The sequence below is a fragment of the Anser anser genome (genome assembly GCF_964211835.1).
Source record: "Anser anser genome assembly, chromosome: 1".
Lineage (NCBI taxonomy): Eukaryota > Metazoa > Chordata > Aves > Anseriformes > Anatidae > Anser > Anser anser.
The window spans coordinates 90,845,682-90,860,160 of NC_139720.1; the positions used below are offsets into that span (position 1 = coordinate 90,845,682).

A 14,479-nucleotide genomic window follows, 5' to 3' on the forward strand; every position below is an offset into this window, starting at 1 on the left:
TATGTCTGAAGGCCCCCCCTCCCCAGGCGTGTCTGTATCTAAAGCAGCTCCAGAAACCAAAGGCCAGCAGTGTGACAGGGATCCTGCACTGAGGGATCTGGTGCCCAGGGGTTACACTGCGAAACCACACAGCACAGCTCTTAGCTATGTGGTGAGATTAAGTACTGTGTGATGTTTCTGGTTGTATCTACAGAAGGAAAGCCTCTGCACTCTATACAACTCTTCCGGGGGGGTTCTGTGTAAAAAGGAGAAGGCTATCTCACAAGAAAGGATGTTTATATTTCGTACAGGTCTTAGACTGAGGTTTCCCTCAAGCTTCACAGAAATTTCAGGTGTTTCCTCCCTCAAAACTGAGCAGATTACAACAGCATCTGTCTGCAAACAGCTTGGACAAGAGTTCAGTGCTTCTTTCACACACAGCTTTATATAAGCAAAGAAGAAAGCTGTGAAGACATGAGAAAACATTTTGTATGGCTTCCAAAGTATGCGTGATTTCTGGTATACTAAGAGTGGAAACAAAAATATGCCTGACTTATCTGTCTGGTTTGATAGTCTCATTATGAAAGAGAAAACGTACTCAATTACTGCAACTCTCTAATTTCAGCTAATTTGCAATGGTCAGTGCCGAAAACTGAGCAAACAACAATAGGTTATATTTTCTCCCAAGTATGAGTTCATCACAAAACTCACTGATATGGCATTTAGTAGATGAATCACTCCTCAGCACCATGCAATAGAGAAATGATGAATGATGCTTTCAATCTTCTGTTGCCATAACAAAGTTCCTTTTCACTGCATGGATTTAGTCCCGTGCATCTGCCAGTAGTGGTTTTTGAAAAAAGTATATTCTTCCGATTTCAGCTGTGTCTTGCCAAATGTCTAAGGGCAGCACTTCAGCAACAGGAAGCCACATCTTCAGCCAGAGCTGCTGGGGCAAATCCTTCACACGTTACTGCTCTGGTGAACCAGGAACCTGGCACCCAGAGAGAGAGAAGTAACAGCACGGGGAGTCCCTGAAGCAGCCTGGCATGCCAAAACACGAGTCTAGACATGTTGCACAGCCTTAGAATAATGCTTCAATGTATTCTGACATGGATAAATTCAAAAAACACTGTCTGGCCTCTGATTCATTTACCGTATCTAAATATAAACAAATATTATACTATGGAGATATGCAGAGTGGAATATTCCATGCTCTTTCTCCTAATGCTTTGCACTATATGGTCCATTTGCCTTGATTTAGAGCTTTTTAAAATGAAAGATGATACAATTCAAGAAAGTTGTCTCCTGTGTTCACCCTTAAAACAGGGGCAGGGCTGTTTCCTCTCACAGCTCTTGCTCCTATTGCTCTAGCCAGGTGTAAGAAAATCACGAAAACAAAAGAGAACCCTGACTGAGTTTAAAAGGACACTTTCTCAATATTATCCTATAACCAGACGGCTACTGACAAGATCAAAGAATCAAAGCCAAGAGGTGCAGACTACATGAAGCCTCCTCCTCAGGAGACATGGCCTCAGCCACCTCGCTGCAAAGGTGCCAGCACACACCATGAACAGCCTTGAGCATATCCCTGGCCAGAGGTCTGGCCACATACAAGATCATCAACCTCTTGTCAGGGCTCTTGTAGCTGTTGCTCAACTTTTAAACTATTTTTCTTTATTCTTTTTTTTTTTTTTTATTCCCAATTTTTTGCATTCCAATGAACTGCCACTATGCCACAGAGTTTTCCTTTTCCTCAGTTAGACCTGACTTAGATTTCCAGGTGAATAAAGACAACCCATCACACACCTCCTGGAAAATCATAGTCCTGGAGAAAAAAGTCAACCCCATTCCCATGGCTTGATAAAGCAAGCAAGAAAAAGAAAACAAACAAACAAAAAACACTTAGCAGGGGGAGAAATGCAAGACAAAGTGCAACAGGGAGCACCCACTTCAGGCTCAGTTACCAGCCTACACTGCCAGCAAAACTCCCTGTTAGAGTTGTCCTTAGCTTTCTTTCCCCACTCAGTCATTTCCTCTGTACCCAGGCTTCACACAAGGCTGCTGGGAGCCTTGGGTTGTAGCACATTGCCTCCATTGCCTACTATTACCTAGGCTTTTGGTGGTTTTTTTTTGGTGATGGCAACACTAGCTCAGAACATTCCTGTAGTGTAAACTTTGAAGATACGCTCCTCTTCCACTTACTTACAAAGTTAACCTGCTTTGCACCACTTGGATTGACAGCAGGAGAATACAGCCGTCCATTGTGCTTCAAGTTCTTCTTTTTTGTTGTTTCGTTTTGTTTTTCCAGACCTATTCAAAACTGGCAATGTTTTATAACCTTTAATACTATTTGTTAAATGCTAAACATATGAGTAAGCCCATGTGAAATATAATCCCTAAAGAGTTACTGTCAAACTGTTAACAGAGATAAGCTGACAGACAAGCACAAGATAATAATAAACCTCAGAACAACAGTTAGGTTGTTATTCGCCCACAGTAAAAACTTCTGATCCCCTTGGTCACATGCTTGTTTGTTCTTTGAAACGTGGTCTGTACCTGTTTTGTACTCTTCTCCCCCAGCTAACAGACCTTTGCTACGTGAAGCCAAACTCAACAACGGTAGCATGTAGCATTTTATGGCACTGTATTTCACTGGCTGGTTTTGTGCATTATGAAGACAAATACACATATCAGTTTTACATGTTCTGCTTTTGGATGTCGTTTGCTGTTCTCATACTATACTGAGAAAGACAAATAGATCAATAATATGCTCCTTACTGTACAACATTTTGCTTGCATGCTGCCACATCCCCCCTTTCATTTGCTCTCTAGTTCTGTTTTGCTGGTAAGCAGAAACCTATCAAAGCCTTTCACAATTCAACATTCAACTAAAAAGTAAAAGGAGTTACAAAAACACACGTAAGTAGGTATTTTATTGACTCCAAACCCAGCTTCCACTCCAGATGAACAACTTGTAAAAAAATAAAAACACATCATCTCTACAATCTTCCTATGCTTAATAAGGGTTTCTTGCCAGCTTTGTGCCTTTTTATCTCCCCTCTGAAAATCCTTTTCATTCCCATGTCAAGTCTATAGCAGAAACAGACTCATTTATCTTTAAAAAAAAAAAAAACCACCACCAACAACAAAAAAGCATTAATCTAAACATTAGAAGCAAACATTTTTAAAAACTCTCCAAAAACAAACAAAACAAACAAACAAAACCTCAAACCAAAAAAAACTGAAGAGCAAGTGTGAACCCCGCTGAGCAAAGTCTGGTGTACCACTGCCTGGATCAGTGGTCACTTTGCCTGCATTCCACAGGGCACAAAATACCCCTGGGGAAGGTCTGCCTCCCTCCATGGCCCTTTCCCATGCAGGCAAAGAGGAAACCTAAATTGCAGTTCTGGGGAAGTCTGGGGAAAAAAAAAAGAAAAAGAGGTTTCTTCCTTTGACAATAAAGGAGAAAAATTCCCCAATTGTGAGGGCTTCTGGGCTGCAGCAGTTCCCCTTTCCCCGCACTCACCAGATCAGCTATTACTAAGCATTATGAGGTTTAAAAAAGCTTTTTTTCTATGACAAGAATTGGGTTTATTCATTCTCAGCTCACCCACTCTCTTTCATTTCAGATGACTCGGCTTGTTGGCCATGAGGAGGAGAGATGAAGGAAGGGAAGACATGAAGCCCTTTGCTTTTACATCCCTTTCTAGGAAAGGCTGGTGGAGGTGAGAGCTGGCAATTTCCTGGTGCCTGATGGCTCAGAACTTACAGCTCCTGGCACTAGGGTTACAAATTTGGACCGGCTGCAGATGTGCTCTCCTGAGCCCTTTGGGAGAGGGTTCAGATCCCAAGAAATCACAACAGCAGCAGCCTCGCCCCACGTGCCTGCTGCCTCCCTCCACCCACAGGCAGCACCCCCCAAGTCAGTGGCCCCACAAAACACCACGCCGCCTCAGGCAGCCCCCACCCAGCTTTGAACCTCTGGTATTAACGTATGAGAAAGGAGTAAACGCAGCATAGAAAATGCAAACCACAAGGTTTCATTATGCAGTTCCACATAGCCAAGAGTCTTAGCTTCTCAAATAAATACTTCACAGCTTTTTTTTTCTAAAAAACGGAATATGGTTGTATAACAAAATAAATAAATATATATTATAAAAAGTCTTTTTTTTTTCTTTTTTTTTTCTGTACTTCCTTTGTTGTGATCTCACAGCAGGTTAACTTGACAGTCCAAGGTGTCCATGTGTTGGGTGTGCAGGATTTCAGCTGTTGGGCGGCGCGGCAGCACCCTACTTGCCAACAAGCACGGATTGTCCACATGCCTTGTCCTTGACACATACAGGAAGGACCTAGCAGAAAAGATTTTTTTATTTTACTTTTTGAAAAATAAATGGATGTCTTAAGTTCAGGGAAGCAGATTTGGTCTGCCTGCATTAGCAAATGGGGTTTTGCACCTGTCGGTGCTAGAGCACGGTAGGTTAAGTTTTGCTTCTCACAATCCCCTCAGCAGACTTCAGCTTGGATTTAGGGATAGCATGTGTGGAAGAAATGCACTGTAGTTCTTGTCACTGCCTTTTTTCTTTTTTTTTTCTCTCCCCAAAACATGCATTAAAAGCAAGGGTGCACACCTCATGTGCATCCTGCAAGGAGGCTGAGATGCCTTCAGCACAAAACAGGACTGGGACTTGGTCAAGCTGCAGCGTCCCGCTGGGTTCACTCCTGCCTTGAACTTGCATCCTTCACAGCACCCCACGGGCTCATGCGTGGCCATGTTTCCCATCCTGAGCACCACACAGTGGCACGCTCTTCCTCAAGAGCCCCTGTTCTGTTCAAGACGCTTCCTTGAAGGCATGGCTTGGCCGTGCCATACATAACAGATGGGTCGTTTTAAGAGATGCAGAAGAGCGGTGTAAGGGTATGGTTGCCATCTGAACTTTGCTGTTCCTTGGCAAAAGAACAAAGACCTACCCAGCCAGGCCGGGCCAGGTTTCTCTCTGGGTCACGTAGGTGCCTCAGGCAGCAGCGAAGGAAGTAGGCGAGGAGAAGGAGGGAAGTCAGAGGGACCATCACCCCCACGACGGTGGCCACAGACAGCGCCATGGCACTGTCCTGACCTGTGGAGAAAGCAGCGGATGCTCAGGCAGGCTCGTCCATGAAGAAAACCAAACCAAACTAACCCATTTTGGACATCCCTTAGCTGATCCCCAGGCTCAGAAGGAACTGATGAGGCACCATGAGCACGTGCAAGGACACATACAAGCAGTACCACCTGTGTTTGGCACACACCACAGCACCCCTAATGGGCACCAAGTGCTGCATCATCTGCCTGTCCCCCCCCCATTCCCAGCTGCTCTTCAGGGGCCTTCCCCACCTGACCCCAGCCCTCGGAGGAGCTTCTGATCTACCCCAGGAGATGTTTCCGTGTTTCCTGCTCCAGAGCAGGAGCAGGGCTGTGTACTGACCCTGTGCCAGGCTGTCCATGGGCAGGGCCAGGGTCACGTTCAGAGATGGGTGCTGGATCACGCAGGCGATGGGGTACTCCTGGAGGATTTTGGAGAGGGTGTGGGTGAAGTTGCTGATGACAGTGACGGTCTGGTTGCCGAGCCTGACATGGTATTCCCTTGGTTTCTGCAGCAGGATGCTGGGAAGGCTCCAGGAGATTTTTGGAGCTGGCTTCCCTGTTGCTGAGCAGCTCATCCCCACCACTTTCTCGGAGTCTTCAGATATGTCTGGACTGGGTATAAACTTGGCTTCCACTTTGGGATCTGAAATGGCTGTAAAACACAAAGCAGCAAAATCTGTTAATTTCTGCTTACATTTAAGCCAAGAGCACTTGTATTTACTGTTATTTTAGAATCACAGAAAATCCTGAGCTGCAAAGAACCCACAAAGATCACCGAGCCCAACTCCCGGCTCCACACACACCACCCAAAAATCAGAACCTGTATCTGACAGCGTTGTCTTGGAGGGCAACCTTGATACTTGACCTTTTGTCCCACTCACCAAAGCCCTGGCAGAGACAAATGAACATGACAGTGATCAGAAAACAATCCTGAAAATGAAGAACTTGGCAAAAACAGAGGGCTAGAGGGTAGAACCATACAAGTTTCAAATCCCCTATTAAGAGCAGCACAGCAGCATCCCAGCCAAGGAGCAGTGATGAAAACAACAGGTAGTGAAACCACACATCCTCCTCTCTTTGAAAGGTTTGAACAGCTTCAGTGAGTCAAGGTGCTTGTTCCTATCCCTTGAACTCATCTGCAAGATTAGATTTACTGCTCTTTAAGATGTGCAGGCTTGAGCACCAAAGGACTAAATGCATCTTCTAATGCAAGACAGTAACAGTGAATTTGTGTGTGGTGACACCGCAGGATTTCAGCTGTGGAGGTTTTACACTTATACATCTTTTCTTCTGTCTGGGTTGTCATGGTATCCCTCAAAACTTTTGTTAAAGATAACTTTTCCAAGCTCCTTCTCACCTAGAAGATTTGCAGATGCTGTCATATTTAGTCAGCAGATGGGATGTACCATGGGCAACATTCATACCTACTTACTTGCTTGAAGCCAGCTTGTGGGTTCCTATTTGTGTGAACTGTTTTTGCAGGGAATAAAGAAGGGGGAAGAGCACAGACAGCTGTCTTCAGCCTGGGTAGAACGCCAGGGAAGTTCTGAACACCTGAGGACACATCTGTCCCCAGATCAGGGCAATCTGTTCCCAAGAAAGCAGAAAGAAATGCAGGGATGCTGAGCTCTTCCACCGTGGAAAGTAGTGAAAACAAGGTGTTTGGTGTTGGAGTGAAATCTTTGGGAGTCTGACAGTACAAACTCCTTAGTAGGCAACAGGACAACGGAAAAGGTGCCCAAACCTTACTTTTTTTTATTTATTTGAAATATCAAAGTAAAATTTGTGTGTTGAACTTTAAGCAAAATCAACTGTTTATTCCTTAGCCATAAAGTCATAGAATAACTGAGGTTGGAAAGGACATCTGGAGGCCACCTAGTCCAAGCTCCTGCTCAAAGCCAGTCTAGTTAGCTCAGGCTGCTCACGCCAAGACTCATAAAGGCACGTAACTCCATTTGGGAATGCCGTCTCCCAAATACAAGGGTTCCAGGTGGCAGTTCACCAGCCTGCCCTCTACTTCAGTGCACAAGCTGATGGCATAGAGGTCCAAATCATATTCTACTTCTGCCTGCCTGTTTCTGATAACACTACTTTTTAAAATCATTTAAGTGCAGTGGTATCTTTAGTTTCATTCAAGTTTGAGTTAATATGGATGCCCTGTGATTTAACAATTGTCTATTAGTATATTTAGGAGTACCATATGCATATATTATTTACATAGCAAAAATAAGTCAGCAAAATATTTATGCTGAAATTGACTTTTGTCACAACACTAGAAAACATATCACTATTATTCAGCAATTCTGACTTTAAACAAAAGATTATGTTTACTCTTACAATGAAAAGTGTTTTGTTTTTTTTTCCCCCATTTGAGCACTAAATGAAGGTTTGCATATGAATTAGATCAAATGATCCTGTTAAAGGGGGAAAAGGCACATGGTAGCTACATAATGGCACCCATAGCCCCCTGGTAAAATCTCATATGCACCTCATGAGGCTGTCTGGATCGTCCAAGTCATAACTGCCAGCAAGACATTTTATACCCTCAGCTTTGCCTTTTTTTTTTTTTTTTGTGGCTATGCCTCATTATTTACTATGTCTGTGACTGCTTAGAATAATGAGGTGGATATTTCTCTTTTTTTTTTTTTTTTGTATCACCCACAGACAGAAACTCAAACCCTACTACTGAACTGATGAAACCCCACTTGCAGTGCTCTGAGCAAACAAGCAGAGCATTTTAGGGGGATTTCAGCTGGAACTTCTCAAAATCTCCTGTGTTTGAAACGACACAAATAGTCACAAACAGTTTATGTTTTGATTAATAAATGATCTCTGAACTTCTTCTTTCACTCACGGGATCCATAAAAATAACATATCCACCCACAGAGTTAACTTTAAATATTAGGTTGCGACATCCAAAAGCAGTAAAGGAAAATTGTCACAGATATTTCCCTTGAGAGGGTTTTACTGGAGCACGGGTGTTAAAAATCAGGGAAGGCAGACTGGCACCATTGCTGCCATCTGGCAACATTAAATCTTAACTGAGTCCAAAAGATTAAGGTGAACCTTGGCTTATAAAGGCACACAGAGAGGGTGAGAAAAATTGCTCAGCATCATATCTTGGCAGGCACACATGTATCCCAAATCCATTCTTCTCACTAGGCAGTCCTCTGCCTTTCCCACGTTGGACCCTAGGGAATGTTTATTACGTGGGAAAATCTTGCACAGTTGCTCTTCCCCTTATGGTGTCTGTAACAGATGCACAACCAAAACCTATCATGACCTGCTTTTGCAGTAAAGTCCTGCTATGCTGTTTGTTAGCGTGTGCACACTGTTGAGGTTTGATGAACATGCTTAAATTAACTTCTGCTTTTCTCTTTCAACAAAATATTTGTTTCCAGTGAAAAACTACCCACAGGACACGTTGTGTTCAGGTACAACATGATGGACATTTTTAGGAATTAGAGTATGCCTCGTGAGTACATTAAGACTTTATTGGTGCTCATCAGCAACTCTGCGCCTCAGTTTCCCTGTCTAAGAAATGGCGATGGCACCTCTCCACTGTGCTGGAGCCCTCCGGGTGGATGGGGCTATCTACTGGCAGGCAGAAGGTGTCTGACCCAGCCAGCCTTGCCCAGCCTCAAGTGACACATCACCTCTCTCCATACCTGGTAACTCTAGTCCCTTTCTGGGTTTAGATCCTTTATGGCAACAAAGATCAGCAAAGTGTTTCTAACGCAAAACACGGAGGGAAGAGAAGCCAGCAGTTCAAAAGAAACCCACCAAGCACACTTGAAAATACTCTGTGCCAAAATGGCTTTTGATACGGGATAGAAAACTGCTGCTGGTTCTTCACCTTGCCACTTTCACCCAGGCAGGTCTGGGATTCCTGCTGCCTGTACCTGTGTTGCTTTTCCCAGCACCGTTTCTGGTTTTGACTGTGGTTTCACTTCCCTGCGCTACGCCACGCAGGTCCTGGAAGAACCCTCTGGTGAAGGCTGTTGTAATCAGGCAATAACCAGCCTGTAAACTCCCTGGCCATCCCCGATGGATGGCAGACGCACGCCAGTGGCTCATCTGTGGCTGACAGCATTGTCAGCTGGCTTGCTCACCTTGCCCAGCATCCCTGCGCCCCAGCACATCCCTGCCAGCTTCTCCCTCCCAGCCTGCGTGCTCAGGGAAGTTAATCCCCTTGCTATCAGCTGGGGAACAGGGGAATATACCTGCAGCTTTTAAACAGCATGGTCTAAATTATCTTTAATGAGAGCTTTTGCTTACATACTCAGAGCTCTCTGAAGGGGTGAATCACAGCCACAGGGCTGGTGATTTGGGGAAAATTTCCCACGCTTGGATCAAAACCAGAGAAGATAAACCGAAGCCAATCTAACCCCGTGTTTAGATTCACATGGTAAACAGAAAGGGATTTCTCTGCTAGTCACTTGTATATTTTCCTGTAATGCCTAACTCAGCATTTACTGTCCAAATGACTCACGGTCGGGCGACTGCACCTTCCCCCTCATATCTAAAACATCAAGAGGATTCCTCACATTAATTTCTCCTTTCAGCTCTAGGATCTTTCCCAGGAGAGAGGAAAAAGGACTTCTACGTCAGGCCTGGTTTTCCCCCGTTTCCTCCTCTCTTTCCCCTTTTGCTTAAGTCATTATTTCCCTATAATCCAGGGTCACCTGTCTTTTTTCCCAGGACTCTTGGCATGAGATTTAACTCTCTCCTTGAAGCTAGCTGATGCCGATCTGCACAAGAAACAGAGGGGGAAGAGCCCCCGAGTGGCCCTGACAGAGCAGTGGGGCCAGGGGCTGGTGGTCACCTGGAGCTGGTGGCTGTGGTGGGGCCAGCTGCCAGCCTGGCACTGAGCCCGGGGAACTCTGAGGAAGCCGTAGGGCACACACCAGCTGCTTTGTTGGCTTAAAGGGGAAGAAAATAGAAGAAGTGTTCGACGGCGTCTTCCCATCAGAAGTAAAACCATCAAGGGATGCAGAGCCAGGGAGGAAACCAAGCCACCTTTCCCTCATAGTTTTAGCAACCAACAGTGACCAGGGAAGGCTTTTACCCGGGGGGAACAGCCTGGTCCTCAAAGAGACGACAGCCCACCCGCGATTATGGTGCCTTACCGTAAACCTTGAGGCACGTCCTGCCTGTGATGGCCCCCGAAGGAAAGGTGTTGAAGATGCACTTGTAGCACCCTTCATCTTGCAGGGTGACCTTGTGAAGGGAGATGGCCGAAGTCTGCAGCCCGCTGTCTGCGAAGCTCACGTGGCTGTCGTAGTCCTTTGCTATCTTTTGGCCATTGATGGTACTGTAAGTCGCTATGTTGCCTTCGTCCCCGTCCATCTCCTTCTGCCAGGTCACTTGTATCACGTCCTCGTTTGTGGCCAGCTGGCACGAGAAAGTAACGTTCCCACCTGCCTGGACTGACTGCACCTTCATGTGCGTCACCTGCACGGAGCCTGGGGAGAAGCAGGACTGTGCTCAGCACCTCTCACCGCCCCAGCAGGTGCCCCGTGCCCCAGCCCTCACCCCGCTGCCAAGAGAAAGCCAGGAACATGATTCAGAGTTGCCCTGGGAGTCTGGCTGGAGGTGACACCTCTCACACCACTTCCTACAGCCTGTGGTTAGAGATCTCCAGGGAGAAGGAAAAACTAATCACTCGCCTCTTCCAGTTCACCGACACAGGTGGGAAAACTATTAAGGGACCGACAAGTGAAGCGGATGCTCCCAGGTTTGATAGCTCAACCCCACAGTGCTCTGGCTCTTAGGATAACAGCTTTTAGAGTTTACCTGGATACATCCGTGTGTGCTGCACGTGATTGGAGATAGCAGCAGAGACAGTTACAGCGCTGAAAACATATCATTCAGTTCGTGAGAAAGCAAATCATTGCTTTTAAAGAGAAGTGAGGTTGTCTGCAGTGCCCAGAGGTGCACTTGTCCACCCAGGGCATGTCTAAACTGCCTGGCATGGCTTGCCCAGGCAGAGCTGTGCAGGACACCCAGAAGCCAGCCAGGCATTTTGCTATTCAGACCTCAGGAGCACCACAGGCAGAATTCAAGCTATTGCCATGGAAGCTATTTTGGAACAAACTCAGGCTTTTCTACATGATTATTAATTATGAAAACAAATGTAACATGCTCACGCTTCCAGTGGTCTGAACCTAGAAGCACCCTGCCCAACATTACAAATAACTCCATCAAAGCTACAGAAAATCAGTGCCATGTTCTGGCACAAATCTCAGCCAAATCGGGAGATGAAATCCAATTTCAGTCCTGTGAGTCACGATGGTTTACGACGTGGAGAATGTAAATATAGCCACACATTTGTCTGCAGCTTACTAATTCACCAACATTAAATTATGGAGCAGATGCTTTGTCCCCTGAGGTATGCCAACCCATCACAGCGCCGAAGGAGAAGGAAATAGAGACCAGGAGATTACCTGAGGCAAGGCTCCAGAGGCTGCAGAGAAGCAGGCAGATGGCCATCGTTTCAACTGCGTGTCCCCGAGACCAGCGAGCGACCAACTGATCCATCACGATGCGGCTTCCTCTTTTTTATATGCCTCACGCTTGCTTTACGGACATTCCCTACATGCACATACGGTAAGAGGTGCCTCATAAACTCCCACCTCACGTGCCCCCAGCTGAACAACAAAAATTTGGGGGGACAAAATGACAAGTATCAGAGACAGAAACTGAACATTTCCCAGTTGCGCCACTGGGTGGGTGGGCTTTACAAGGCTGGGTTTTTCTGAAGCACTTTTCTTGTGAGGCGTTTGCAGTAAAACATCTGAAATAAAAGCGCCTGGGTGAGGGCTGGGTGGTGCCAGGGCTGAGCGCAGGGCAGGAGGATCGGGGCTGCAGGCGCTGCTGAGGGCCAGGAGATGCCGCTGCCACCAGCTCAGCGCCTCTGCCAGGCAGGGAGCACGGAGGCAGCCGGGCCCAGATCCCCTGAGTCACCGTGTTTGTGCCTTTTTTTGCTTCATCATCTCTGCCTCTGCATTTCTCTTTTTCTGCCAGCTGCCGAAACCAACACAAATCTCGGTCCCCGGGTTGCTCACGTACCCTTCAGTGGGTCAAGCAGCCAGCGGGACCTCATTTGCTAATCAAACTTTTACTGGCACGCTGAGCCTCCTGCTTCTGTTTTCTAGCTGGGTGGCTCGTGTTTTTGTAAATGATGATGACACCGAACAACTGAGAGTGCATTAAAAATGTTCTCATTTATTTGAATCGCTGCATGGGCTAGCCTTGGATCATGTAAGTGCTTGGGGGAAGCCAATGGGATCAAGCCATAACGTGACAAAAAATCATCAGGCATGCTCACGCACAGTTCCTACTATCAGCTTTCAAGTGGTAATTAATTACCTGGAAAATAAATAAATAAATAAATAGAGAAACAGGCCAAAAGCAAGGATGCAAAACCTACACAAAATACTTCCAGTGAGCTTTTCCAGACCATTCTGCAGCTATTATATGATCAAGAGCTCTACCAGGTAAGGCAGAGGAGAAAACGGCCAGCCTTGAAATGGAGACCTCAGATTCACAAGCAAACATTTAACTTCTGGTCCTCACCCTCAGAACTGAAAAGCTCTGAGGATCTGCTGGAACTATGTCCAAAGCCTCCTGTCAGGGCAAGAGTGATCTGAGCAGTGCTGTGAAGATCCTCTCCAGGCTTTGGTGGCACACTCAAGTTAGCTCTATTACGATTTTGAAACAAAGCATGGACAGGACTTCCAGAAGCCTGCAGGCACTTTTGGTGCCTTCCCAGCTGAAGCTCACCACTTAGCGATCACAAAAGGAACTGCACTTTGCATAAAAGAAGTACGAGCCCAGTTTACACATCTTTCTATTCATAGGAATAGAACCTGCCTCACAACTTTAAACACACAGCAACAGGAACGTCAGGTCCCGCTCATTAACCCCACCACCGATATCAGTTTATATTTTTAAGTGCACTTATTCAGACATTTCCCAAATTTAGCTGTTTGCCAGTAAAATCCCATGCTCTCCTGCTTCAGCTGCACAGCAGCTTCATTTCTCAGAACAGCACCCAATGCCTGGGCTTAAACTGTTCTCCAAAACGCAGTGAGAATTTGGAAATGATCAGGCAGAAGATGGTTCTGCAATCACATCTTGAAAAACACTGATTCATGTTCTTCCCTTCCTTCCTGCTGCACTGGGATGGTTTCTCCAGTTCCAAGTAAATCAAAAAAGGGTATACAGGAATTAATTGCACAGTCACTAAGTGACAGCATTTCCACACATCCCCAGTGACTAATGGCATTGATAAATCACAAGTCTGAACTTCTGGAAAACGCTGCTGACTGGAGCCACTCACACATAACTGTAGATTCAGCTCTCACAATCAGACCAAAACATGGATGTTTTAGTTATAAACCAGAAAAAAACAGGTCACCTACCTTGTCAGCAGGTTCAGTGCCACTTCTCAAGATGCTGCCTGTAAATGGAGCAAAACAGAGGGAGATAGCTTCACCCAACACTGAATTTTAGTGATTTTGGAGGTCAGTACACCACAGGTAGCACAACTGTACGAGCAGCAGCACCTGCTGCTACTAATGGGAAACAGCCTGCCAAAGGCAATCGAATGTGCCTGGTGCTTCTTACCACCACCATAAGTAATGCAGATGTGAGACATAGTGTGGGACCATGCAGCACAGAAACACCAGAGAGGGGCTGCTTAGCTGAGACCTGACCCGTGGCAGAGCATACCTCTCTGCAAAACGGCACGTTACCAGAGGACAGCACACATGAAAATGTCTGGTTAACCACCCACCGCTATGTACCTCCATGCTTTGGGCAGCATTGCTGCAGACACCTGATGCCTTTTTAGAGATACTTTTTTTTTCTTTTTTTTTTTTGGGGGGGGGGGGGGAGGGGCAGTCAAGTGTTGCGAATTACAAGATTACTGAACCATCAGCCCTCCAAACTGTATTTTTGGTTCTGTAATTTTTCTTCTCCTTATAGCTCTGGAGGAAGAAAAATGGATGTTAAAAAAAAAAAAAGAGAGAGAGAGGAGAAAGAAAAGCTAGCTTACATTGGAAAAATCTAGCAGCAAATATTATGGTTTTGGGGGGTCCGAAGGGCTTGTTTTTTTACCTTTTGTTTCATTGTGACTTTTCTCAGTGGCCAGGCAATCTGATTTCTTCTTGAGAGCACTCCACATCCCCACATTGCTGTTTCAGTCCAGGGATCCTAGAGGGAGTCCACACTGCAGCCTGTCAACCTCCCCATGGGGGCCACCAGCAGCAGCATGCTCTAGCTTGCCCTGGCTTCTCAGGAAACCACGTCAATCATTCATCCTCCCCTTCTCCTTTCCCCACCTCCACGCGTCAAGTGTCAAGTGGTTGT

At 46.0% G+C, this 14,479-nt stretch overlaps 1 protein-coding gene across 4 annotated transcripts; it reads right to left on the reverse strand.

Moving 5' to 3' along the window:
• Window positions 1–22: 22 nt before the first annotated feature.
• LOC310900170 (OX-2 membrane glycoprotein-like) lies at window positions 23–14,460 on the reverse strand. 4 transcript variants are annotated; one of them, XM_083837670.1, is made up of 7 exons: window positions 14,228–14,460; window positions 13,531–13,568; window positions 11,551–11,698; window positions 10,901–10,959; window positions 10,234–10,569; window positions 5,445–5,756; window positions 23–5,096 (listed from the first exon to the last, which is right to left on the reverse strand). In XM_083837670.1, the coding sequence occupies exons 4-7, from the start codon at window positions 10,908–10,910 to the stop codon at window positions 4,870–4,872; spliced, it is 885 nt and encodes a 294-aa protein (XP_083693796.1). In that variant the 5' UTR covers window positions 10,911–10,959; window positions 11,551–11,698; window positions 13,531–13,568; window positions 14,228–14,460; the 3' UTR covers window positions 23–4,869. The 4 variants fall into 4 exon arrangements, with proteins under 4 accessions (XP_083693796.1, XP_083693795.1, XP_083693793.1 ...); XM_083837669.1 differs by lacking the exon at window positions 10,901–10,959 and having other exon boundaries at window positions 23–4,331; window positions 4,951–5,096; window positions 14,228–14,457; XM_083837667.1 differs by lacking the exon at window positions 10,901–10,959 and having other exon boundaries at window positions 24–5,096; window positions 14,228–14,458.
• Window positions 14,461–14,479: the final 19 nt, after the last annotated feature.

Coding starts and splice junctions, on each gene's coding strand:
- LOC310900170 (XM_083837667.1), bottom strand. CDS start 11,644: ATGGATCAGTTGGTCGCTCGCTGGTCTCGGGGACACGCAGTTGAAACG. Junction 10,570..11,550: donor CCTCTGGAGCCTTGCCTCAG/GTAATCTCCTGG, acceptor GCTTCTCCCCAG/GCTCCGTGCAGGTGACGCAC. Junction 5,097..5,444: donor CATGGACAGCCTGGCACAGG/GTCAGTACACAG, acceptor CTTTCTCCACAG/GTCAGGACAGTGCCATGGCG.